Genomic DNA, 26,118 nt, shown 5'->3' with positions numbered 1-26,118 from the left:
TTTCGGGCACTCTGTCAGGCTTTAACTATGGCATCATTTATATAACGCTCTCTACTTTCTCTAAGCTTTAATTTTTCAGTATTGGCAGTCTGCTGAGATCAGCGGGTTACACTACATTTTCTGCTCGCAGATTGGTGGGCATACTGTTTTTACAAGCGACGACAGACGCGAAACCTTACCCCTGAATCCTGGGTCCCGCTCATGTTCCATAGCATCATTTCTGTGTGGTCGGGGGTGTTGACGTCCGGTTGGATGGCCGAGTATCGGGTACACTGGCTTGTCGTTAATGTTGGGATCTTTATCACAATGTTCTGACTGCAGCTGGGCGGCATACCTAGTAAGTATTCTACTTAAAACCTCGTTGCCCTTCCAGGCTAGAAGAAAATTCACTGACCCCAGATGTTACCGTGATAACGCATGTCATCGACTTATACGGAGATCACACAAGCAGCTCCATTGCGGCGCAACTATTAAGTAAGAGCTTAAAGACTTTCTTGTTCCTCTTATTCGCTCCGAGTTTATACAAAGCGCTTCGGTATGGATGGACCAACAGTATGCTGGCTTTGGCGGGCTTCATACTCCCCATTACCCTCCCGATATTTGTGTGGAGGCACGGCGCAAAGTTGTAGGCCAAGGATATTTGGACTTCTTGAAGAGAGGAACACGGCCAAAATAGGGGCGTGAAAGACCACTTGAACCGGGGCTTTCAGCAGCCGAGAGCGGTTATCGGGTGGCATGAGGGGTTGCTCTCGCCAGAGCTGGACGCTGTGCTGGTGCCCAATTCTTGACCTACAGCATAAACAATCAGTCGGCCAATAACAGCAATGGATCAGCTGTTCATCAGGGCGAAGGGGAGACTGTGGAAGAGGCTTAGCGTGAAGCACAGTGCCTTCACAACACACTAGTGTGACCAGGAGGTAATGCGTTGTCTTTAGTCAGATGCGAATAGATAAACATTTTGTTATGGGAAATCTAGCATTGTGTTTCAATTCCAAAATGTTTGCAGTCTGCTCGCTGGGCAAACATACCCGCGAGTGAATACGGGGGGCTGAGTTGCGAGGGTTACATTATCCACTCAGGGGATCGACATCCTTGTAACCCACCCCACTCCTTTCCTTCACCACGCCGCACTTGAACTTCAAGAATTATGCGGTTCGTAACTCACTCCAGGTCATTGTTTCCTTCGCGCTCTTGATACCACTATAAAGGATATCGGTGTTTCGGTATACCTGGCGGCAGACCAAGTCGTCCCTAACACGCCCGAGAAAGTCAACTTCAGCACTGCCGACGGGTAGTGTTAAGCGATTCTCATTATAGCATATACAGCGATACTCAGCGACATGCCATCACGCCGGTGCGTTTGACGAGTGATAAATCCGAGAACTTTTTACTGACTGGGCAGGTCTCATACAAATTCACACCATGGCTGTCTGCAATGCAAAAGGAGACGGGTCAAGTGTGATCAAACTCAGCCAGAGTGTGCCAGATGCAGCAAGAAGGGCCAGGAGTGCAATTACCAACACTTGATGTCTGTCTACGACCCCTTCCACCAATATAATGCGCCTGCCCGACAGCCAGGGGCAGCTCCATCGCCGCCCAGGCAGTTGGCGCCAACGTCAGGAGTTCAGAGGCAGTCCGCCATCTCGAATGCATCAGCGCCATTTCTGCTACCAGATTCCCTTTCATCAACTACTGGTGAATCAGCCTGGAAACACCCCTGCTTTGGCATGGCCCCTTCAATATCTCCTACTGGTCTCCACGAGTACGATTCGTCGACTCAACAACTCCTACATCACTACATAAACCATGTCTCATCCAGCTTCATATCTTCAGCACCCCACGTCGAGTTGCTCATTTCCTTCCAGTCAGTCATAAACCGTCACTCTCTATCACAGCCCTACGTCCACCACGCGTTACTATCATTCTCGGCGCTTCACCTCGCCTCACTATCAACATCTTCCAACGCCTCAACTTCCCCCTCCAACTCACCACACCTCATCACTGCCCTGGCTCATAAAGCCTCAGCTCTCGAATCCTTCCGACCCATTATCGAGTCCGTAACAACAGTGACCTGTGAACCAGCCCTTGCAGCATCCGGTCTACTCATTGCTTGCGCCTTCGGATTACCACTAGCAGGCGTCCTTTCTGACCCCATCGACCTCCTAGCCCAAATCACCTCGTTGTTCCAGGGAACAGTGGCGCTCTACCGTCTATGCTTGCGGGATACAAACCCCCTGGATAACAGCACCTCACCCAAACTCGGACAGTCCGTGCTAGCCGCGATGGCCTGCGAAGCGCCTTGGGAAGAAGCTGAAGCAGCTATTGATAAAGCCATCCATGTTATATCGCAGCTAGACGATGAAGATGAGCTCCAAATGGGGAGACGAGACGACCTCCTTGACGCTGCACGGAAACTCAAAAGGTCGCTTCGGAGGATAGCCGTGGCGCGGGGTGTATATACCCTGTCGTGCATGTGGTTCGGCATGGTGTCACCCGCATACGTCGAGAGGGTCAAGCAGCGCGATCCGCTTGCGCTCGTGCTGTTGGCTGACTGGACGAGTGGGCTCCGGAAGGTGAAGCATGTATGGTGGATTCAAGGATGCGCTCAGCGTACCGTCGAAGCTATCTGGTTTGAGATTGGAGGCCAGTACCCGGAGTTGTTGGCTTGGGCTGTTGAGGAGGCGAAGAGCGATCTGTGAGCGAATGAAGCCTCTTGTATTGCATCGCTTGAGCAAACATCTGATGGTCTTAATTCAGAGTCAAGCTGTCCCTGGATCAGAAAGGATCAAAGACTGACTGCCTCAAGACGATAGGCAAGGTCGCTATCAGGGGGCAACGAAATACGCCATGAAAACCATTAACAGAACATCTCAGCTGAAGGAGGATAGCAAATTTAGATGAAGTAGATGCCGCTGGATCTGAAAGATGAGCGTGTTGAGGACCAGCTTCCAGCGACTTGTATCAACCTCCCCGATTGACCTCTCTTGCCGCCCCGAATACTCTCATCTCGCATTACCTAGAATTTCTAGAATTGGGCGATTCTATTTCTACGGCACACTCTTAGGAAATAAAAAGTACTCCGGACGACAATTTTTGACATAATCATGGCATTTGCGATCGATGTTGAAGCTATCCTCAAAAAGTCGTTTAGGTGATATTTCATAACCTTCTTTACTCTAGGTTGGTTCCCGGCAGAAATACATCAATAGAGACAACTTTGACGCTCATTACCAAGTTCACTAAATCAATACATCACAAATTTCACCCCTGAGAACCTAGAGATCGTCACGGCTCACATAAGCCATCCATCATCAGTCATAAATGACATCCGTGCCGTCGTCGTTGTCGTCCTCCTCATAAATAGCATCCCTATCGCTCCCAATAGTATCGTCATCACGGTCCCGGCGTCGAAGCAATAAATTCTTAACCCCCGACTCATCTTGACAACCGAACGCAGATGCTTATCGGTAACGATGACTTTCTCCTGCCCCTCCTCATCAGCCTCCGTCTCGGCCAAAGCAACCGCGGTCTGCAGCGCATTTCGGATCTCGCGCCCGTTCCAGCGAAGCGAATGCACGTCCTGGCTCTCATAGGCATACTCGCGCGTAGCGACGGAGATGTGCACACGCCCATTGGAGTCACGCTCAAGTCGCTCGAAGCTGTTAAGCCAAATCTTCTCGCGGTCCGTATGGGTCAGGCTCTTATAGTGTAGTGCAACGTGGATGCGACTGGTGAAGGCCGAATCAAAGGTCTGAACTCGATTCGTCGTGAGGAATAGCACGCCACGGTAGTATTCAAGAGCACGAAGAAAAATGGACACCAGGCCATTGCGGGCGATGTCCTTGGTTCGGCGCGTCTCCAGGTAAACGTCGGCCTCGTCGAGCAGGACGATGGCGCCGAATCGCTCGCCGAGTTGGAGGAAGTACTCGAGGCTCTTCTCGACGGTGCAGGACATGGTGCTCAAATCGCCGCTCGTCAACGATAAGAGAGGTCTACGGGCCAGCTCGGCTACGCACTCGACTGTGCATGTCTTTCCAACACCTGGAGAGCCGTGCAGGAGGAAGATACGCCCTTGGCCCTTGTTCTTGACAAAGTCATTAGGCCAAGGGGTGACTTGACCATTGTTACTGCTGAACTTTCCAATGAGGGCCTTGACTGTCAGCTTGATCTCGTCGTCAAGCACGAGGTACTTGAAAGCTTCTTTGTCGAACTTCACCTCCTCGAGATCCTCGACGTTGAAGTGGCCCCAGCGTCTCTTACCAAGGATGAATCCCGAGACGACTTTGGTGAGAACCAAGTAGTAGAGATCAGAACTAGGTGCATCATCCAACGTGGGATCGAGATCCTCGAAATCGGCAAAGGGGCTTGGTCGTTCATGTTTTCCGGCGGCGCTGCTGCACACACTGCAGCCACAGCACGGAGCAAAGTAGGGAAGCTGGCACTTGGGAGGAGTAAATCTATTAGTAAATGGCGGCGGTACTTCATTGGGGCGGCCAGGAGAACTGCCAGGACAGTTCCCAGAGTACCGAGCGAAGCCCTCGCAGTCGACGATGACACGGCCTGACATGTATCCCCTAGCACCGGTTGGGGGATTCCACTCAGAGCTAGGCTCCGTCTCAACCAGGCTGCCGTCATATGACATGTGCACAGGGCCCTTAGCCAGGTCCCATACCATCTTACCGAGCTCGATGTGCTTTCTTTGGATGTAGAGCGGGTCCTCATCCTTATCGTCACCCCTGAAGAAGCGCGCTGGAATCACAGTTAAGCCCAGAATGGCTTCCTCGCCGGAGAAGGCATTCACCACGAACGAATGCATCATGCGACGCAGCTTGCTGCCTTTGTAGACAACGTTCCAGCAGTCGATAGTGTAGGGCGAGACGACTGCCTCGTCGCGAGGGTTGGGCATCTCATCAAGGCACCGGGAGATGACAAACGGTGTCCATTTGTTGTTATAGTTGACGTAGACGACCTCGCCAGGCTTGTAAATCATCCAGAGCTTATCGAAGGTGGCCTTGGGCGTACTGCTGTTATGTCTCTCCTCCTCGGCTCGGAGCTCTTTGCCCAGCGTCTTCTCGATGAAGCCCAGTAGCACATCGATGTGCTTGGCCGTGGCGAAGGCATACTCGTCGCTGTGCGTCGCAGGCTGCTAACCTTGTAACGAGCTAAAGCAGCACGGTGGTGGACCAGGACCTGGTAGGGGGCATCGATCCTGACGCTGTCGCCGATGAAGCTGGCGGCGGGGTAGTAGCCGACGACGGCCTTCAATGCATTGATGAGATAGGGAGAGTGGATCATCATCGCAGTCCGTTCGATATTGGCAATCTTCATATTGGAACCGTCCTCTTCCTTCTTCCTGGATCTCGCATTGCCGTAGGCGTATTCACCGTAGTTGTCGTTGTGAAAATATTGGTCGTACAGATTCGAAGGGGACGGAGGGGGTTGTCGTCCGTAGCCATTGCCAGACTTGTTGACGATCGAGGTTGATACTTTGGTCACAATCTCGAGAACGGGCTTGTTCTTCCGGGTACCCAAGCTGTCGTCCTTGGTATCATCAAGCTGGATTTTGATGGGCTCGGAACTTCGGTGCACTAGTTCATGTCAGCCATGTGAAAGCCATCATGAATTTTGGGACGTAGTTACTCACCCTCGGTGATCTTTCCACTAAGCCCCTTGTACTGCAAGACGTAGCAAACATCCTGCACTTCGCCATCGGCAAGCTCTCGAGCATTCTTGGACGTCGATTTAGCAATTAGAGCCTTCAGCTTGTTGACATCGTTGTCCACCCCGCCCCATTTGGACTCATCATAGTCAGCACCATGGGTGAGAAGCTTGGCGCCGATATCCTCGAAGCTGGTACTTGACCTGCTGTCATCGAAATCCATCTTGGCGTGATTAGATTGACACGGAGGATGATAAGAAATATGAGAAACTACCGTGAACGATATTGGATAGGTAGACAAGGAAGACGAGCTCAAGAAGACTTCGGGGTAACTTCAGGCTCTCGTAAACGAAGGCAGCTTCGCCCCATTATATAGGCATTGGGAAGCTTGGTATCACTTGATGAGTCTTTTGAGGCATCCCGTCCCGCAAGCTGTCTCCTCATTGCAACTAGATCAACCAATAAAGCACTAGGCACAGCTCATGCTTCACTATATAAGAAGTTGGCGGCATCAGCCGCAGGGCTCTGAGTTGCAAGGCTGAGCTGGCTGTCCAATAAATGGACGAGAGAACGGGAACTGGTCCAGGCATCCATCGACTTTTGTGAGGGGTAGGTTCATGTACTGCCATGCAACTCTCTTTATTGGTCGCAGGCTGTATCGTACGTATGTACAAGGCGGCGGAGTCATGCATATCGGCAGTCAGTCAACAAGGCATCAAGTAGGTCAGTAATCGAGATGTTAGGATTAGGAGCCGTTTGGTATTGAAGCTCCAGGCTGCCCGAGTGATCACCGTTGGAGTGGTAGCTCAGGAAGTTGATATAAAGGCAATCCTTCCAAAGAAAGCGAGACACGATAGTTTCGTGTTACTTTGAGGGCCTTTTGAGCTTTGCCTTACTACTATCACTGGGAAAAATTGGTTGTGTTGTGTCATAAAAGAGAAAAACACTTTTATTGCTCATGATGCAAACCTGCCGCCATGCCTCCCTGCCATACTAGCCTAAACGCCCATGAACTCCTGCACTTGCCTCTTTCATGCGTAAAGCTTCTTCTCGAAGCTGTCCATGTTGACCCCCCCTTCAAGTTGAGCACTTGCGGTACGGAGTTCAACACGCAGGGTGCCGTTGGCTGCACACTCATGCAGCTCTTTCAGGCTCTTGATGCCGGCATCTTGCATAGAGTGCTTGAGGCCTGCCGCGAGGTATGGTACGAACTTATTGACCGAGCCGCGGTGAGCCACAGCACCTGCAACGCCCTGAGCTACGAGGACGCTGTCACCTTCGGAGAAATAACGAGCAGTACCTGCGTTGCTGGCTTGGCTGTCCTTGCTACCAGCACCGGCCTTCTTATCTTGCATAGCATCAATAGATCCCATCCCACGGTAGGCCTTCACAATCTTGCCTTCTCGGGACTGGAAAGTGGTGCCAGGGGACTCGGTAGTACCAGCCAGGAGGCCACCCATCATGATCGTAGAAGCGCCGAGCGCGAGACCCTTGACGATGTGGCCAACATTCTGGATACCTCCATCAGCGATGCAGGGAACGCCGAATCGAGCAGCGAAGGAAGAGACAGAGTGCACAGCAGCGGCCTGGGGTCGGCCAACAGCCATGACTTCCTGTGTAATGCAGGCACTTCCGCTGCCCATCCCAATTCGCAACCCGTCGACGCCAGCGGCAATCAAGCTGGCGGCCTGCTCGCGTGTCACGACGTTTCCGCCAATGACATCGATGTCCGGGAACTCTTGTTTGATCCACTTGATCATGTCGATTTGATACATGCTGTTACCTTGGCTGCTGTCAAGAATGACCACATCGAGGCCAGCATCAACGAGCTTCTTCAGACGGGTCTTGTCCTCGGGCCGGGTGCCAATTGCGGCGGCGCATAGAAGTTGTTTAGAGTCGGGCAGCTTGGAGGCAAGAGGGAAGTGGAGGTTCTTGGTCAAGTCGGAACGAGAAACCATGGAGATGAGGTTGCCGTCCTTGTCGACAATTGGGAGCTTTCCCTTCTTCGACTTGGCCAGGATTCTGTTGGCTTCAAGGAGATCGATACCTGTTTCAGCGGTGACCAGGTCCGTAACCATAACCTTTTCCACAGTTTGCGCGGAGTCGAACTCGAACTGTAGGTCACGGTTGGTGACTATGCCAAGCAGTTTCGATCCGTTCTTGCCAGACTCTATAGACCAATTGTCAGCTTGTGGCCTTGGTAGTAACGAAAGCCAACACAAGTGAATGATGAAGAGCATCCTCAGAAAGAGCATAATTGAATCCCCATGACATTGCTGTCTATACGGTGGAACGAAAGTTATAAAATTATTTTCGTCATCATTGAATGCAGTGATCGATACGATCATGGACAGTGCGGACAGAGGGAAATAACCAGGTACAGTAGGTAACGAGGGTCAGCGGTGTCGCCCTGTTGGTTGTTCCAGGTTATTCCACTGCAATCAGGCCATGCATGGTCGTATCTGTTTGCGAGTAGAAGAGAATTGAAGCTTACCAGTGACTGGGAAACCTCCAAATCCCCACTTCTCCTTTAAGGCCTTGGCCTCTCCCACGGTAGTCTGTCGGCTGATGACGACGGGATCGACGATGAAGCCGTTCTCGTATCTCTTCACCTTTCTCACCATGTCTGCTTGTTCGTCGGGGGAGCAGTTGTGGTGAACAACACCCAAGCCGCCCTGCAAAGCGATGGCGATAGCCATCTCGGCTTCCGTGACGGTATCCATGGGCGAAGACAGGAAAGGTGTCTTGATGGCAATCCGCTTGGTCACCGGGGAGTCGAGCATAACGTCCGACGCCGGGAAGCCGATGTAGCCAGGCAGGATCAAAAAATCGTTGTACGTCAGGCCACCATGCTGCTTGGTGTCCATCAGCTCCTCGATGCTGAGGCCATCACCAGACTCGTACTGCTTGAGGAGCTCCAGAGCCTTGCTGTAGTCAAGGAAGTTGGTAGTCCCATTGACGGGAGCAGTTCCGTTGGTGGACAGCATCTTCACTTTTTGCGCGAGATGAAGGGTATAATAGAAGAAGAGAGCAAAGCAGTTAAGCAGTGCAATGAGGTCGAAGATTGTCGTCTGGCTGTTCCTCAAGGTGACGACAGGTTGACCGTGATCTCCTTCCCAAGTAAAAGAAGGGCAAAAAAAGTTGCGACTCGACACCAACTCAATTTTTTTTGTACAGAATGATTCGAATCCACCGGAGCCTGCAAGCTGGGACCAGGCTAGTGAATGCGGGGCATTTCTGTTAGAGGACGACCAAATAGTGGCATATCAACAAATAGCATTTTTGCGAACTTTTCAATGGATAAATTCTTTTCAGTCGGTATTCTCATCATCTGACGGATAGAGTTAAATCAGAAAATTCTCAATAACATGTTTGCTTGTTGCAATGGAGTGACATCAATGCTTTATTTCTTTGCTGGCATCGGGATCTTGGCAACAAGAAGTCCATCTCTAACACCAAGAAATTTCTGCAGGAGCCAATTTGCACCCGGTGCCGACAGCGGTGAACTGTGGACTGCTCTGGAGCGCAAAGTTGGGCAGCTGTGGTGCGGGGCAGTTGCACAAGTGGCTGGAATGTACACGGGTGTGATGTATGGCTGATACTTGCCTCCAAAATATGCCCGATAAGAGATGCAGTTGTCCCGGCGACAGCAAATCAACATGGCTGCAGCTACCCAACGTTCTCCTCATATTGCCGTAGACCAACCCCTCCAAAACGGGAGCGCCTTCCTTGTTAACATCAGTGTTGCCGGCTTATTAGGTCTCTTATTATGGCCTTTGGCTGATATTGGCATGCGAGTTTCCCATATTTGGCGACTGACCATGTACTCATTCCTCTTCACATAGTAATTATTACTTGTTCTTATGTGCTTTGCGTTGAGCTCGTTTACGACTAGAGCAAACACTAGACAGCGCGACGGGACGGCGTGTTTTGCTAGTCTTCATTACCAAAAATCCAATCCCACTCAAACAACGACAAACCTCGGAACGCTCAATACATTTGCGACAATATTCCCTTGGACATATTCCGGCGGCCCAAACCGAGACCCGAATCTCTCATCTTGTTTGTATTGCATTCATCAACCTTATCCGATCTCAAACCTTGATGCTCTCAACACGAGCTTGTTGAACCTTACTCGCACACTTGGACCATAGCTGTAATGCGGAATTCAATATCGGACGTCGGTCTCAACAATAATATCAAGGACGAGCATCATCCACTGTTCTAGCCGTCGCCAATAACAATGACGTACCGACCGCATCCCCTCCGGCAGTCATACACTGTCGATTATGCCAATCTCAGCATCGACCCAGTCGGCCGCCAGCCCTCCACGACATCGTCTTCGGCCTCATCCGGTTACTCCTACACATCTGACTCGTACGACTTCGGTCGTGCAAGCACCAATTCTTCGATCACGTCCTCTTCCGTGTTTGGTCCCTCCGTTCATACGCATAAGCGCGGCATGAGCGAAGCGTCCATCCGACCCGGGCCTTCGAGATCAAGTACGTACGATGAGCCGAGAACGAAGCCCCAGGACATGTACGCTTCAGCGCGACAGTCTTTGCGCCCATTGCCGCAAGCTCCAAGTCCCAGTCCACCTCCGCATAGAACATCGCCAGTGTCCCCCAAGACACCACCGCGCCATGAGCGTGGCCAGAGCCTCGACATTGGCAAGCTCTCCCTGTCCGAGGAGAGGACATCACCAAGGACATCACCAACCCCTCTCTCCCGCTCGACAAATGCCCGCCCGACCTCGATGCTTCTCACGCGCTCTGACACCTGCAGACAAAGCTCTAATGCGGTTCCCACTTATACCCCCGGCGCCGTCATCACCCATTCACCATTAGCTGCACCTGATCTTCAAGAACTTGGGCGCTCGTCCACCAGTCAACTCCGAGCTCTCTCCAAGCTGGGTGCGGCTGAGGAGTTTGCCATCACCTCACCAACACAAGAGGTAGTTGGTCTTCGTGGGCGTCGACGACTTCAACGAACTGGTGATGGACCCGGCGCGCGCCCTGGCGACCGCTATGGCTTTGGTGGTCGGAACTGGATGGACAAACAACGTCAATTTCTGCAAGCCTATGAATATCTCTGCCATATTGGTGAAGCGAAGGAGTGGGTCGAGGACATTATACACCGACAAATCCCCCCAATTGTTCAGCTTGAGGAAGCACTCCGAGATGGGGTCACATTGGCCGAGGTGGTAGAGGCTTTGAACCCCGAAAGGCGTTTTCGCATATTCCGCCACCAGCGCCTCCAAGCCAGACATTGGGATAACGTTGCTACTTTCTTCCGCTATCTTGACGAAGTTGAACTGCCTGATCTCTTTCGTTTCGAGCTCATCGACCTGTATGAGAAGAAGAACATTCCCAAGGTCATCTACTGCATTCATGCTCTCAGTTGGCTGTTGTTTCGAAAAGGCATTGTGGATTTCAGAATCGGCAACTTGGTCGGCCAACTTGAGTTTGAACATCACGAGTTGGAGGCTATGCAGAAGGGCCTGGATAAGCTCGGTGTTAATATGCCTAGCTTTGGTACCATGGGCGCCGATTTTGGTGTCGAACCACAACCACCAACGCCTGAACCAGAGGAAACGGAGGAAGAACGCATCAATCGCGAGCTCTCAGAGAATGCAGCGACCATTCTGGACCTTCAGTCTCAGATGCGAGGTGCCATGCTTCGAATGCAATTAGGAAACGTCATGAACCAGCTCTGGGACAGGGAAGAGTGGATCATCGAACTCCAGTCGAGAATCCGCGGCGACTGGACCAGACAGGTTATGGGCTACAGGCTCCAGATGAAACGTTTCGCTGTACTTCTTCAGAGTGCCGCACGTGGATTCCTCGTTCGCAACAAGATGATGAATAGGGAACATTTTTGGAAGACCAAGGAAAAGAACATCATCAAGCTCCAGAGCTTGATGCGGGCCATGAAGACCCGCAACGAGGTACGAGAGACGCGATCTCAGTTGGCACAGATGGACGGTCCCGTGAGGAGCATTCAGGCTGTTTTCAAGGGGTTTCTGGCCAGAAAGGAGTTCTTCGCTCAACAGCAAGAAACAAATCGCATGCAAGGCCCAATCATGAGGCTTCAATCTGCGATTCGAGGAATGCTTCTAAGAGAAAAAATGGACAAAGATCTCTCGCTTCTCGAGCAGGAGTCTCATGCCATCAGTGACCTACAGGCTGCTGCGAGGGCTATGCTGACCAGGAGCCAGGTTACCCGGCAACGTAATTTTCTTGAAGGCTTCGCATCGAAGTTTGAGGTTCTTCAAGCCGTCTGTCGTGGTAACGTAGCTCGCTCAGATGTTGAAGTAACCAAAGCCGAGCTTCGAGAGCACAGCCCGGAGATAACATCTCTACAAGCTCACATGCGCGCTGCGGCTGTTCGACGCGAGGTGGTGGAGCAGCTAGATGCCTTGAACGAGACTGAGCCTGCCATTCTTGATCTTCAATCTTTGGCCAGGGGCATGTTGGAACGACAACGCATAGCCGCAGATCTCGACACACTGGAAAGCTTCACGCCAGAAATAACCGGATTACAAGCACAAGTTCGCGGAACATTGTTTAGAAAGCAACATTTCGCATTCCTGGACGAGCTGAAGTCCCAAGAGGATGAGATCATCTCGCTACAAGCACTCGCTCGAGCCATGCTTTGTCGAGCCCGTCTCGGGGAGCTACTCGCAGAGCTGGAGGAGCATGAAGAACCCCTTATTGAGTTGCAAGCCCTCGCTAAGGGATTCATTGTCCGCGGCCAGTTCGCCGAGAAGAAAAGGCACTTCAACGAAAATATGCAGAAGGTGGTCAAAATCCAGAGCTTCGTACGCGCCAAACTGCAGGGTGAAGCTTACAAGAGCCTAACGACTGGCAAGAATCCTCCCGTCAATGCAGTCAAGAACTTCGTACACTTGCTGAACGATAGCGACTTTGATTTCAACGAAGAAGTCGAGTTCGAGCGGATGCGCAAGACTGTTGTGCAGCAGGTGCGACAGAATGAGATGCTGGAGCAATACATTGATCAATTGGACATCAAAATTGCACTCCTGGTCAAGAACAAGATCACGTTAGACGAGGTGGTAAGACATCAAAACAACTTTGGCGGCCACACCAGCAATATCCTTGCGAACTCCTCTATCTCATCGGCAAACCATTTCGATTTGAAAGCTCTCAACAAGAGCTCGAGGAAGAAGCTAGAGTCGTACCAACAACTGTTCTTCAATCTTCAGACTCAGCCTCAGTATCTCGCACGTCTCTTCAGGCGGATCAAGGAACAAGGGACAGCCGAGAAGGAGTGCAAACGCATTGAGCATTTGATGATGGGCCTGTTTGGATACGCCCAGAAGCGGAGAGAGGAATATTATTTGTTGAAGCTGATTGCTCGATCAATACGAGAAGAGGTCGAAACCTGCAGCTCCATCCAGGACTACCTGCGCGGCAATTTCTTTTGCCTGAGGCTACTCAGCAACTATAGCCGGTCACCTAGGGACCGGAAATACTTGCGGGATTTGCTGGGCCCTTTGATACGAGACAACATCATCGAGGACCCTGCTCTCGACCTGGAGAGTGACCCAATGCAAATCTACAGGTCTGCCATCAACAATGAAGAGCTGCGAACTGGTCGGCCGAGTCGAAGACCACTAGACATTCCTCGCGATGTCGCCATCAAAGACCCCGAAACTCGTGAGCTCTTCATTGACCACCTCCGGGACCTGAGAGAGATATGCGACCAGTTCTTCAACGCTCTTGAGGACTTCCTGCCTAGGATGCCGTATGGTCTCCGGTTTATTTGCCTGCAAACCTTTGAGGCACTCCGTCAGCGATTCAAGCGAGAACCTCAACACCATGTCCTGCAAATGGTCAGCAACTGGATCTGGCGGTTCTACCTCCAGCCTGCTCTAATTAACCCCGAACAAGTCGGTGTTATCGAGAAGACGCTGAGTCCTCTGCAGAAGCGCAACTTGACTGAAGTCGCCAAGGTCCTCAGTCAGATTGCCGTGGGCCGTCCGTTTGGTGGAGACAACATCTACCTCCAGCCCCTCAATGCCTTCGTTGCTGACTCAATGGAGCGGATGGCTCAAATCACCAATGATATCATCTCTGTGGCCGACGCTGAAAGCACTTTTGACATCGACGAATTCAATGACCTTTACGCCAAGAATAAGCCCACCCTGTATATCAAGATGACCGACATCTTCGCCATCCACAACCTCGTCGCACAAGAGCTGCCTCAGATTTGCCCTGGCCGAGATGATGTCCTGCGCGAGATCATGCAGGACCTTGGCAGTGCCAAGAACAACGAGAACGAAATGCTCGCTGCCGGGTCGTCGGACATCCAAATGTTCCTGACACCTAAACTCCACGACATGGACGACCCTGAGGCTGAAATCAAGGCTTTGTTTATGGAGACCAAACGTTGCATCCTATACATCATTCGAGTCCAGACAGGCGCAAATCTCTTGGAGATCCTCGTCCGGCCTCCAAGTCAAGAAGACGAGGTGAAATGGCAGACGCTCCTCCGTGACGACTTCACCAGTGGTGACAAGACGAAGGGTGCCTACTCGGACGTCAACATGGTGGATGTGACAAGACTTTCATACTACGACATGAAACGCAATGCCTTGGAGAACATTATGCGCCTAGAGCAAATGGGACGCATTACCAAGCACAATTACTATCAGGACGTTCTCAATGCAATTGCGCTCGATATCCGGACCAAGAGCAGGCGACGCATTCAGCGTCAGCGAGAAATTGAAGGAGTGAGGATGACACTAAGTAATTTGCACCAGAAGGCAGCGTATCTGGAGCAGCAGCGCAAGAGCTACGATGATTACATCGAGCAGGCCATGGCAACGCTGCAGAAAAATAAGGGGTAATTCATGAATCCTTCCATCGGGTGGTATAAAACTGGTTACTAACTGTGACACTAGAAAAAGGAAATTCCTCCTTCCCTTCACGAAACAGTACAACCATCAGCGTGAATTGGAACGATCGGGGCGTGTCCCCAAGTTTGGCTCTTACAAGTACAGTGTGCGCGCACTAGCCGAGAAGGGCGTCGTGGTTACATGGCAAGGCGTGGCCGAGCGCGACTGGGGTGTGATTAATTTGACCATCTCCTGTGACGAAGTCGGCGTCTTCAACCTCGAGGGTAGCCGTGGCCATATTCAAATCCCGGGTGCGAGCGCACTGGTGCCAATCGAAGATCTGCTGCAGGCGCAGTTCGAGTCGCACCAGTTCATGAATTTGTTTGAGGGCAACTTAAAGCTTAATGTCAATCTGCTCTTGCATCTATTATACAAGAAGTTCTATCGGACCCAGTAAGTTCGACATCTTCAAGTTACCAGGCGGGTGGGAAGGAAGGCGCGAGGATTAGCGCGGGGCTGGCATCATAAGGGGTTCATGAGGGAGTGATCTCGGATTGGAGCACTCGATCACGCCAGCATGAAAAGACGACAAGACAAGACATTGACGGCTTGAAATGAAGGCATTTTTTCTTTGTGGTGTTATTTGTTTTTGCGTGGTTTCGGCAGGGGTAACAGGCGATGGTAGTGTTAGTCTTGGCTTCCCTCTGTGCTGGTATTGTGATGATATTTATGTCGATAGCATTGGATGGTGTTGTAGAACCGGAATTAAAAGAGAAACGAACTCACATATACCGTGGTCTCTGCAATAAATGTGAGCTGTCCAAATGATATCCTGCTAGGTCAGGAGGCTCAGTGAGTATCTGCGCTACCTAAAGCTATACCGCACTGAACACGAGCTGGTAGTGACGGTGGTTGAGAAATGTACGATGGGAACAGTTGACTCCTCGTTTCCATATTGGATACCCATCACAGCAGCACCTATGTATCAACTTCTTAAGCTTGGTTAGGCATAGTTTGAGAAGGCGTACATTATGGTCAATTCTTATTCCATATGACCAACTGCGGTGCCTAAGAACATGGCTTGGTCGAGGCGAGTCGGCGGAAGCTACCCTAGAGTGCAGATAGAGAGCCAGTTGACCCAGATCTTAGACAGCGAAATGCGAATTGGGTGAAGACACACCCATGACTTAAAAGTTGAAGACGAGGTGGGACACTTTCTGTGTACGACCAAGAGGTACCATCTGTAGCAAAGGTAAAAATCTAATTTTGGAGGACAATTCTCAGCTGCTTGATGAATCCCACAGTGTCTTGGCAGTGCTTTACCCCAATTGGAGTGAACACTTACTTCGCGTAAGTCACCTATCCTTGTCAAGAAAACCCGACGTCAGGCTCTTTCTGCAGATATTCAGCTCTCGCTTTCAGCTCTCATTCAGGTGATTAGGTCTCGACATGCGTCCCCACGACAGCTCGATCGAAGTCTTCGGGGCTTCGCAGATTCTATAGCACCAAAGCGCTTGTCCACTGCAAGTGTAAAGCGTTCACTTGCAGTCTCCAGTACTCGCAGGACAAGTCCACGGAGACATGGGCAACATGCTCATGAGGCACAGCGACTTGATCCCCTAGAGATCAAATCCGTAGGGTGAAACCGAGTCGCAGGGCCAAGAAGAGTACAACTGTAGTATGCCAGCACTGCGATCTGCGAGTACAATCGCCCGAAAGCGTCGTGACATTTCAGGGCAGTAATATGCAAGCTTCTGGCTCAAGCCAATATGCCACCCTCCCCACATCCAGGGTATCGAATCCATCTAGTAAGCCTCTTCGTCATCTATCTCTGACAAATTTCTCCCAACTATGCCCTCTTTCCTCGTACCCGGCTCTAGGACCGACATGCATTTCTTTCCAACACCTTGCACAGTAAATATCATCGTCGCATCCAAGACAGTGTATAGCACCATCCTCGAGGCACACGATGCACCACGTCCTCTGATCCTCATCCGTGTAGCCGCACCGCTTGTAGACGCCCTTGAGAGGGCGGTCTTCAGGCGCGAATGTCGGCGCGACAGGTAAGCCCAGATCATCTACCTGAGAAGTTGGCGCTGAGGGTAGTGTACGTCCCGAACTGCCAAGTCCCTTGAGGGCTGCCATGCGAGATGTTATGTCCGCTTCGAAGTCGTCGGCCTGCGATGGGTCTGGCAGGTCGGGTTGATCTTGGAGCTCAGACGGGACTGCGGGTAAGTTGAACGAGTCGGCGTCTAAGCACCCTGATGTTGTCGGCACATCTATCGCAGCGTGACCGCTTCGTGCTGTTGATCTGTCACATTTCAAGCCAACCCCCGAGAACAGTGGTAATGTCGGCCTGGGTTCAGCTCCAGGTGAATAAGCTTTCTCATACTCTGTCTCATCGATAGCTTGTGCGAGGATATCATCTGCTTCTTGTGTCATGGGCTCGCCGTCAGAATCATCTTCGTCACTACTGCCGTCGGCGTCGTGAGGATGAGGGGCAGTGTTATCTAGGCTAGCGTGATCCGGAGAAGTGGTGCCAAGTTCTTCGAGAAGCGCGGTAACTCTCCGATGTTCTTCATCGGCGGTAAACTCGGCAGCTGCTTCTTCGAGCCACTGATCGTCTGAACCAAGTTCCGCTAGTAACTCCTCAAGCGTCTGCTCGTCAGTATCAAGTAGCGGGTCTACACCGGTGCTGCCTGGCACAACAGTGGAACCAAAGTCTTGGCCCGACTCTCTTATATCTGGGTCTGCAGATGTTCGAGGCTGTGTTGTAGCAGTGGGTATAGGTGAACTGGGACCACTCAGACGTGAGTCCGAGACGGGGACTGCAGAGGCGACCTTACACCCTGACTGGCTTCGAAGACTCTTCAGCCTGTCAGATAGAGCGTCGTCTCTGGACGTTGACTTGGCAGGCTCTATGGTAGATGCAAAGACGGGTCTTGTGGTGCGGTCAGCAAACTCGGGAATCATCGACAGGGGCTACGCAATGTAGAGCAGAAGAAAGAGAGAACATAACTTACTTTAAAGGTGGCTCTAAATCGACTGATGTGGCTTTGAGCGCATTGAGACGGTCCAACAGGCTCTTATCTGATCCCGCAGGATGGTCCATGACGGATATGTCCTTCCTAGAGGTATTGAAGATGTGGCTTGACTTGAGGCTATACGGACAGATCTTTGCCAGAAGAAGATGGTAGATAAGGCGGGCTATCACGTTATCTGCAATTGGACTTCGGGGGTGGCGAATGTCTCGAGGATGACTCACAGCTGTTAGGCGGTTTTACATGTGCAGTGCTGGTACCTCCGCCGTCCGGGGGTAGCTCAACCCCACAGTGACCAAGGCGCCTATCCAGTGATCTATTTTGGAACTCGACGGCTTGGGATGAGTTGAAGGTGATGCCTGCGATATGAGTTGTCGCTAGCACAGCCTTGCAGAAGGGATCTACGCAAGTAAGGTTGAAACAACGTTGAAGATCCGTTGCTCCAGTCTGCAGTGGCAAAGTCTAGTTTCGCAGTTGTCTGAGAAAGTATGACATCCCTCCAATCACAATCACTGGGCTGAATGCCATCGAGCGGATCTCGCCATCAAGAGTTGGCTGTTCCTAGAATGGCGCTAGGATAGGATCCCAGCCTAAATCACTAGCTCCGAAGATATCGTCACAGCCCCGACGATCCAAAACTGGTGAGATTGATGACATTAGAACGGAACCAACAAACAAATAATTCTTTCATCAATCTGCTTGCGAATGTGTTTGTTGAACACCAAAACGAAACCAACTATAATGAACTCAGAAGCGGCGGGTAGTTCACGAAAGCAGATCTAGACAAGGAACTCAAAACCAACAATGGAGTATTTACCGCTTGCATCCAGAAAGCAAGCAATAGCACCGTGCTAAATTCCAAAGGCATGAACGAGGAAAGTGCGCATTCGCAGCTCAGCGCTGAAGGGATTTGATGGAACCTGCTGTGGCAAAAGTCCAACAGGGCTCATTGAAGCAGTCATTTTCAATAGTGGAAATCAGGGAGCTGTGAGGCGGCCGTGAGGAGATGATGTGTGGGCCTAAACAAGCTTAAGTTCCGGGTTGGTTTTGGGCCCTCACCCGAACGTCTGACCTTATAGGTGTAGTGCATCTCTGCACGCAGATTGTTAGTGGATAAGATACCGGCCCCATTGAAGCGACTGAATAATGCGTACAACTTGTGTGAGAGAGGTCGAGTACTGGCTTATTTGGTCCAAGACAATTATTATTTTTCATAGCAATGGAAATGAGTGGAAGACCAAGTATTGTAGTTATTATACGCTTACAATATGCCTGCCTGGAGGAGTGTAGGTCATTGTACGAAGTTGATGAGGTCATACTGTACATCCTCCAGATACTTGGAGGGTCCGATTGCGTCGCTAAGCTGCTGGAACCAATTGCCAGGATTGAATTCCACTAGTAAGATCATGATGCGGTAATCAATTTAGCACAATAATCGCTAAGCTCAGAGGACGTGACGCCACTGAGTCCGGCTCTTAGCAGTCGCAAACGGTGCCAATGTAGCATAGTGGCATTGCTGTGTGCACCATGACGGCTGTACCCAAGCTTGGATAAGGGTGAGGTAAATACCTTAAGTAGGTGTTTGAAGTAGCGCCTGCCACTCTGAAACGCATCCGCTTTAGGATGATTTAGATTTGATTCCCACTCACGATCCAACACCCGGCTGACCTTCAAATACTTATTGCTCTAATCCTTTCCTCGCGCTCTCAACATATACACTCTGCTTGATATTGCGAATAAACTACGCAGCATGAAGTTCCTCAACACATTTGTCGTGGCAACGGCTTTTACCCAAGGTATTAGCGCTGTCGCAGTACACAGCACCAATGACGTCGCATTAAACGAGCGCACATCACAGAATCCGTACTTCGACCCGCGCGCTGCGTTCGAGGATCTATGGAAACGGAAAGGTGGTGGCGGCAGCGGAGGGTGAGTCTCAATTATCCTATCCTGGCAATAAGCCGGGCAAGGACCTTGATACTAACGTGGCTCCTACAGACGAGGTGGAGGGTCTAGTAGCAGTGGATCATCTTCAGGAAGCTCATCTAGCGGTGGAAGAGGAACCACAACGAGTACTGGCTCTGGGTAGGGTTCTGGACCAGACCTGCCATTGAATGACCTTGCTAACAGCGAAACAGCCGGGGACAATCTTTATCCAACGGGGGCGGCTCGACGACGACAGGTAGCGGACCCAAACCACAGTTTGGTTCATACTATGGAGGAGGGGCGCGGACACCATACCGGTCGGGCACTCGCAGCCCCAGTGGCATCGTCCCCGCCGTGCTTGTCGGTGGTGCCCTCGGTTTCTGGGGTGCCTACTGGTTGGCGGGTGCGTACAGCTACCCGTATACTCACCACTACTACTGGCACAACTCGACGACGAATCAGAACGAAACGAAGCCTATTAACTGCGTTTGCGAGAAGACACAAGAATGCGGCTGCGACGACAACGGAGAGCAGCAGACGGTCATCACCGGTCTGGTTGGAAACGGTACCTACAACGCGCTGAACCAATCGCTCATTACTGCTGCCAACGTCAACGGCACCGACCAGCTCTTCATCAACGGCACATTGCCCAATGGCACCACTGCAGCCGGTGGCAGCGAGGATCCATACAGTGCCGGAAACCTCCTGCAGCCCATTGGATGGGTGCCAGTCATCACGACTATTTTTGCTATGATGTATATTCTCTAAGCGGCCCGTCGAACCTTGGATAGGAAGTTCAGAATATCCAGTGGGCAAAATGGCGCTACAATTTGCTGCGTCAGTAATACTGTTGCGCGAATCAAACGCACTTTTCTTTTTTGGTGACTTCTATGGCAAGTCACTTGGGCGTTATGATTTGGGTTGTAAGGCGTTCCAGGAAGGATCGGCAATATGAGCTCGTCTGCATGGGGAATTTGGGACGATTATGCCCTGCCTTTCTTCTTGGCATGATGCCAACTTGACTGACTACACGAAGGAACTTTTACGAATAGAGACCCGATGTTATCTAACTAATCCGTCTAATCAATTAAGTACTTTGAAACTCCTCCATGAGCCAGCCTATGCACACTGGTGACACAATGGTGTGATCATGACAGAGCGTAGGTAACAAGCACCTCGAGAGTCATTCTATACTGAAGAAGTAATTTACGAATGGATACAATTGATTTTACAGATTCATGTCTAGACGAATTTCTCATTTTCATTTAATGTACTTCATAGACTCACGTCGTTACTGATGCTATCCGGGTTGTTCACCTACCTGATTTGTTACTTTGATAGTCTGCATCTTCTTCAATTTGGTCGGCTTGATTATAAAGCTGCAGTCTAGGTGGGAGTGGGGCTCTGGTTTGAATGCACGCGTTTACTGTCACCAGCAACGGACATTCGGTCCAGACACGCCACGCCGGCTCTGCAGGTATGTTATGTTCTACAAAAGACCTATAACTTAGCGAAAGAACGTGTTCTCGACGGTTTTTGGGGGTAGGGATGAAAATCTGATGTCGTAATGTGTATCGACTTAGCCCAGCTCTACAGGAGGCACTGAAACCACTGTTTACAAATCTGAGCCCCTTTGGCAATCCCACTGCTCTGATCCGAAGTTATGTGGTCAACGGTGGTTCTATTCTTCTCTGCTCTTGAAATTTTAGGTCTATTTGGACTCAACAAGACAGGGGCTAGTGTACTCATGTACTGAGAATCAAATCTGGAGCCTGCTTGCAGATGCTGGGTATGAAGCTCTTGAATCCCGCTCTATATGTGCACCCTTCCCGTGCTCTTAGGTGTAGGTCCGGACGCCAAACTCCTGTGATACACAACCACGTATGGACACACCAGCAGCATAGTGATGTGGAGTCGTCAAATAGAATCACGACTCGACTCCCGAGCTTCCTCCTCCCTCTCCTTACGTCTCTTCACACACCAATCCCCCAACTCCTTCCAAATCCTCTCCTTCTCTTCCGGCCTCAGCGTCGCAGCCAACCCGCTTGTACTAGAAGCAACAAACACCCTCGCCCCCTTGAACTCCGCGTCCTCTCTTCCGCCAGGACTCCCAACCCCCATATTCTCCCCCTGGTTCTGCCATCCATACTTAAACTCCTCCTTTCGTATCGCCCTCCCCTTCCTAACCCTGAAAATACTCTCCCAAATACTCTTGCCCACCACGCACACCACCTCAGGCCTCCATCTCGCAACCTTCTCCTCCAGAATCGCAACACCCGCATCCATCTCGGCTTTACTCAGTTCCGCCCCGTTACGGGATGGCCGCGCGACAATGTTGGTGTTCCCCAGTGCGTAGCGGGCAGGCATAGTCTGGTCCTCCTCCGCTTTGCACAGCACGGGTGTGATACGGGAAGAATAGAGAAGCTTCCAGAAGAGGTTCGATGGGTGGGCGTAGGCGTGCCCGCTGCGGGCGGTTTGGACGCCGGGGTTTAGCCCGATGAAGAGGATTAGGAGATCCGGGGCTAGGGCGTCTGGGAGTAAGGGGAGGTGTGCGTAGGTGGAGGGCGGGGCATAGTTACCCGGTCCGCGGGAGCGTTTCTTGGGGGAAGGGGTTGTGGAAGGGGTGGACTGCTTGGTTGATTTACGTTTCTTTCCAGGTGCTGGTGATACTGTGGAACCGGGCGTGTCTAGGCGGGAACTGCGGCGTGGGGAGGTGCTCGCAGATGCTGGGTTCGTATACATGAACTCGGTGAGCTTCAGGCGACCTTCGAAGCTGGGCTGCTGTGTGGTGAGCGATGCAGGTACAGCTTCGTTGTCTTCTGCACTTTTGGACGCCATTGTGGCTTTTGAGGAAAGCAGAGTATCTCGTTTTGAGGTCACGGGCACCATTTAGAATTGATCGAGCCTTAGAGTGCTGAAGAACCTTGAAGTTGGTCTACGACGCCCGATGTTCCAAGCTGCTTGTGTAAGTCAGAGTTGGCGTGATTAGGAATGCACTATGAGTCTGTGGCGGGTGGTGGCGGGTGCCTTGCCTTAGCGCTCTTAGAATCGTGGCTGTTCATCACGGACCGTCCAAGTCCGTTGGTCACTACATAGCAGATCAAATCGCGAAAGTATTTCGAGCCCTCTGGAAAGCACCCACAAGGTTTTACCAGCTTGTTGCTCACACACAGAGTCGGTCTGCTGTTCGTGTTGGCGTCATGCCTCCTGCTGTTGTTCATTTGAGCCAAGGTCTCGTATAAATCTGGCCCACAGTAGCCACAAGGGTGGGTGCATTGACTTCCCACGTACAGCGGAACAAGCCATTTTACTTTGTCCTCCATCCTACTCTTTGTACGACAATTTGAGTGACAGATACAATGTTTCCCAGTCTCTGCGATTGCTGTCCGTAATATGCGATTCTCGTCAATTCTATTTGACAGCAGCAAATAGGAGGTGGCTGCGGCACAACATGAGCAAGTTCAAGATGGGCTGTGTGGTGGCGTCAGTTGGCGGGGCAAGCTGAGGGTGCCAGGTGAAGCGAAGCTCTCTGTCCAACTACCCCCACTTGCTTGGAACAGCTCCATGGCTAAGTATATTTGGACCACTCCTCCTGAAGGTTGGGTCAGCACTAGATTACATGCTGTTCACTCCTTGTTTCTTACTCAATTGAACATACTGTCCTTGTTTGCCGATTTGTAGATCGACTGAGCTCCCGTTCCTCGTTCAATTGGCTATATACCACACCGACACTGACACCGACACCGTACCGCAACCATGGCACCGAACCCCTTCACAGCGGAGAACGTGGCGGCCCAGAAGGCCAAGTACGCCGAGGCTGGTCAAGGCCAAGTTCACGCCTTCTACGACTCTCTGTCAGATGCCGACAAGGAATCCCTCTACCTGCAACTGGAAGGCTTCGACCCCAAGAAGATCAACGAGTACGCCGAAGCAGCTCTCAACCCACCCAAAACAGACGACAAGGCTGCCTCTGTCGAACCCCTCCCAGAATCCGCTACCGCGAGTATCCTCGATTCGAAGCAGGAAGATCTCGACAGATGGTACAACTATGGACTGGAGTTGATCGCTCAGAACAAGGTGGCCGTAGTTCTCATGGCCGGTGGCCAGGGAACCCGACTGGGAAGCAATGCTCCCAAGGGATGCTTCGACATCGGGCTGCCATCTGGCAAGTCCCTATTCCAGATTCAAGCCGAACGCATCCTGAAGGTTCAGGAGTTGGCACAGAAGAAGGCCTCGTCCGGTTCTGAGGTTACGACGCCGTGGTATGTCATGACAAGCGGGCCGACCCGGGGACCGACGGAGAAGTTCTTCCAAGCTCAGTCGCTGGGTGACCTCCTGCCCAACGAGACCGAACAAGACAGACAAAAGCGCGGGTCGTACTTCGGCTTGAAACAGGAGAACGTCATCATCTTCGAGCAGGGCGTGCTTCCTTGCATCTCCAACGAGGGCAAGATCATGCTTGAGAGTAAGGGCAAGGTGGCTGTTGCCCCTGACGGCAACGGTGGTATCTACAAGGCCCTTCGCGAGGCGGAAATTGTAACGGCCGGTGGGAAGACAACCACAGTCCTCAAGGATATGGCGAGCCGCGGTGTCGAGCACATCCATGCCTACTGCGTGGACAACTGCCTTGCTAAGGTGGCTGACCCCATCTTCATCGGTTTCTCCGCAGAGAAGAAGGCCCAGATATCGACCAAAGTTGTCCGAAAGCGTGACTCAACCGAGTCGGTCGGTCTCATTCTGCTCAAGAACGGCAAGCCGGACGTGGTCGAGTACTCCGAGATCGACCAGGCGACCGCCGAGGCCAAGGACCCCAAGCAGCCCGACGTGCTTAAGTTCCGTGCAGCCAACATCGTCAACCACTACTACTCGTTCGATTTCCTGAACCAGTCATTCGAACTGCCCCACCACGTCGCGAGGAAGAAGATCCCCTGCGTTGATGTCGAGACGGGCAACTCCGTGAAGCCAGAGAAGCCCAATGGCATCAAGCTGGAGCAGTTCGTCTTCGACGTCTTCCCCCAACTTGCGCTGGAACAGTTTGCGTGTCTGGAAGTCAAGCGCGAGGACGAGTTCTCGCCCCTGAAGAACAAGGCCCCTGAAGAGGGTCTGGGCGAGGACAATGCCAAGACCAGTCGACGCGACATTAAGTTTCAAGGCAAGAAGTGGTTGGTGGAAAAGGCCGGCGCAACGGTCAAGAGTGAGGACGGTGTCGAGATTTCGCCTTTAACGAGCTATGTAAGTACAGGGCTGTCCCCGATACTGGGAAAATTGCTGACGATGATGTGTAGGCAGGGGAGGGCCTGGATGGCTACAAGGGCAAAGAGATTACGGAAAATAAAATTTAGGCGTTGGTTAATGCATCGGTTGGGTCAAAAAGGTATACAGATTTGGGGACAGACTTGGCGGTTCTTCATCCGGATACGTACAATAAAGCTTGATTACGCTACACGGCTGTCACGATGTTTTCATTCTCGGTGACGCTTCAATATGCATCCGCATATACTCTTTTCTAACAAAAATTTAGCCGTCGTCTCGAGGTGTTCCGGCGCAGAGCTTCTGTCTCTTTCTTGCCAACCCCTGGAAGAGTTACTTACTGATACGTTGGGTATACTCCAATGGCACCACAGAACGCGGTGCGAAGGCCCAAATGTCAAAACCGGGGATGTAAGGAGTTAGGGCGTCCAGGGACAATGCTGCATTCAACGCCGTCGTCACTTGTCATTGGCCTAGTCCAGAAGGGAGAGGAGTTACAAACAACCCACACACAGCCCTACATAAGTAACTTCCCCGTGGCCTATTTATGCTGGCCTTGCATAACTTCAAATGCGATTCTCTCACCATCGAAGCCATGGAAATCTACTTTAGTAGTTGAGGAAGTCTGCCGTTACTCTTCCCACCAAAGCTTTGCTGCTCTACGTTTGCGCACATTCGTCCGTCTGATACCTCGGCTGTTCCTCTCAACATGATTACCCCAGGGTGAAGCTCTTGTAGAACCTGCAATAACTGGCTTCTTGCAAAAAAAGCGACGGCCAGTCTTCCGGCTAAGATCCGAGCATCCTTCCGCGAAGCCAGTAGAGATGCATCCATGATATAAATTTGTTCAGTAGCTTCCCACGGAGTCGGAGATAGGCGTCGATGGCTACGACAGGAAGAGCATGTACATAACTATACAAGCTCTCAAGTAGTACTAGGACAATAAAAACGTGAACCACTTATTGGAATTCGCTGGTGTGCATGTTGTCGATTATCGAGATATACAAGAAGGATTTTGTCTAAATCATCTCCACCCTTTCGTACATATCCGCGTCTGACTTTTCGTGGTCAAGTACATTCACGATTTCTACGAAGAGAACCTCAATGAAGACGTCGTGCCTTACGACGGGATGCCCGATCTGCTTCACCTGGTCCTGGTGGGGGGGAAACACGCCACAAGTTTGTCCAAGCCCAGATGCTGGTTTCCTCCTGTAGTACTCGGACCGAAGGAGCTGCGAGGAAAAGTCGTGGATCCAGGTTGGGTTCTCCCTATTATTGTGCTGAAGACACTCGGCACAGCCAGGCACGACCCTGAGATACCAAAACAAGTCAAACTTCATGAATCGAGTAGGCTGCGAGGGATCCCCAATGTAAGTCAACAA

The 26,118-nt window shown here is 51.4% G+C and overlaps 8 protein-coding genes across 8 annotated transcripts; 4 read left to right on the top strand and 4 right to left on the bottom strand.

Moving 5' to 3' along the window:
* Positions 1-1,340: 1,340 nt before the first annotated feature.
* Positions 1,341-2,699, top strand: BCR38DRAFT_415275 (uncharacterized protein; the record flags this gene model as incomplete). The annotated part of the gene is made up of 2 exons (XM_040859014.1): positions 1,341-1,354; positions 1,403-2,699. The coding sequence occupies 2 exons, from the start codon at positions 1,341-1,343 to the stop codon at positions 2,697-2,699; spliced, it is 1,311 nt and encodes a 436-aa protein (XP_040709273.1).
* A 593-nt stretch (positions 2,700-3,292) lies between these two features.
* On the bottom strand, positions 3,293-5,882 carry BCR38DRAFT_415274 (P-loop containing nucleoside triphosphate hydrolase protein; the record flags this gene model as incomplete). The annotated part of the gene is made up of 3 exons (XM_040859013.1): positions 3,293-5,122; positions 5,152-5,588; positions 5,645-5,882. The coding sequence occupies 3 exons, from the start codon at positions 5,880-5,882 to the stop codon at positions 3,293-3,295; spliced, it is 2,505 nt and encodes an 834-aa protein (XP_040709272.1).
* Positions 5,883-6,690: 808 nt separating this feature from the next.
* Positions 6,691-8,646, bottom strand: BCR38DRAFT_491469 (inosine-5-monophosphate dehydrogenase imd2; the record flags this gene model as incomplete). Its single annotated transcript, XM_040864670.1, has 2 exons — positions 6,691-7,829; positions 8,154-8,646. The coding sequence occupies 2 exons, from the start codon at positions 8,644-8,646 to the stop codon at positions 6,691-6,693; spliced, it is 1,632 nt and encodes a 543-aa protein (XP_040709271.1).
* Positions 8,647-9,902: 1,256 nt separating this feature from the next.
* On the top strand, positions 9,903-14,976 carry BCR38DRAFT_491468 (uncharacterized protein; the record flags this gene model as incomplete). Its single annotated transcript, XM_040864669.1, has 2 exons — positions 9,903-14,527; positions 14,586-14,976. 2 exons carry the CDS (start codon positions 9,903-9,905, stop codon positions 14,974-14,976), a joined length of 5,016 nt encoding a protein of 1,671 aa, XP_040709270.1.
* Positions 14,977-16,340: 1,364 nt separating this feature from the next.
* On the bottom strand, positions 16,341-17,631 carry BCR38DRAFT_462238 (uncharacterized protein; the record flags this gene model as incomplete). Its single annotated transcript, XM_040862614.1, has 4 exons — positions 16,341-16,771; positions 16,838-17,313; positions 17,368-17,460; positions 17,543-17,631. The coding sequence occupies 4 exons, from the start codon at positions 17,629-17,631 to the stop codon at positions 16,341-16,343; spliced, it is 1,089 nt and encodes a 362-aa protein (XP_040709269.1).
* Positions 17,632-18,981: 1,350 nt separating this feature from the next.
* Positions 18,982-20,631, top strand: BCR38DRAFT_380958 (uncharacterized protein). The gene is made up of 3 exons (XM_040857404.1): positions 18,982-19,489; positions 19,559-19,645; positions 19,699-20,631. The coding sequence occupies exons 1-3, from the start codon at positions 19,311-19,313 to the stop codon at positions 20,252-20,254; spliced, it is 822 nt and encodes a 273-aa protein (XP_040709268.1). The 5' UTR covers positions 18,982-19,310; the 3' UTR covers positions 20,255-20,631.
* Positions 20,632-21,442: 811 nt separating this feature from the next.
* BCR38DRAFT_314658 (uracil-DNA glycosylase-like protein) lies at positions 21,443-22,084 on the bottom strand (the record flags this gene model as incomplete). The annotated part of the gene is made up of 1 exon (XM_040854687.1): positions 21,443-22,084. A coding segment is annotated over one exon (642 nt), but the record flags the coding sequence as incomplete, so codon positions are not given.
* Positions 22,085-23,242: 1,158 nt separating this feature from the next.
* BCR38DRAFT_491464 (UDP-N-acetylglucosamine pyrophosphorylase) lies at positions 23,243-24,828 on the top strand (the record flags this gene model as incomplete). Its single annotated transcript, XM_040864668.1, has 2 exons — positions 23,243-24,718; positions 24,772-24,828. The coding sequence occupies 2 exons, from the start codon at positions 23,243-23,245 to the stop codon at positions 24,826-24,828; spliced, it is 1,533 nt and encodes a 510-aa protein (XP_040709266.1).
* Positions 24,829-26,118: the final 1,290 nt, after the last annotated feature.

The sequence above is a fragment of the Pseudomassariella vexata genome (assembly GCF_002105095.1).
Source record: "Pseudomassariella vexata strain CBS 129021 chromosome Unknown BCR38scaffold_33, whole genome shotgun sequence".
In the NCBI taxonomy this organism is placed as follows: domain Eukaryota; kingdom Fungi; phylum Ascomycota; class Sordariomycetes; order Amphisphaeriales; family Pseudomassariaceae; genus Pseudomassariella; species Pseudomassariella vexata.
The sequence above is the reverse complement of the archived record's forward strand: the minus strand, read 5'-3'. Positions and strand labels throughout refer to the sequence as shown.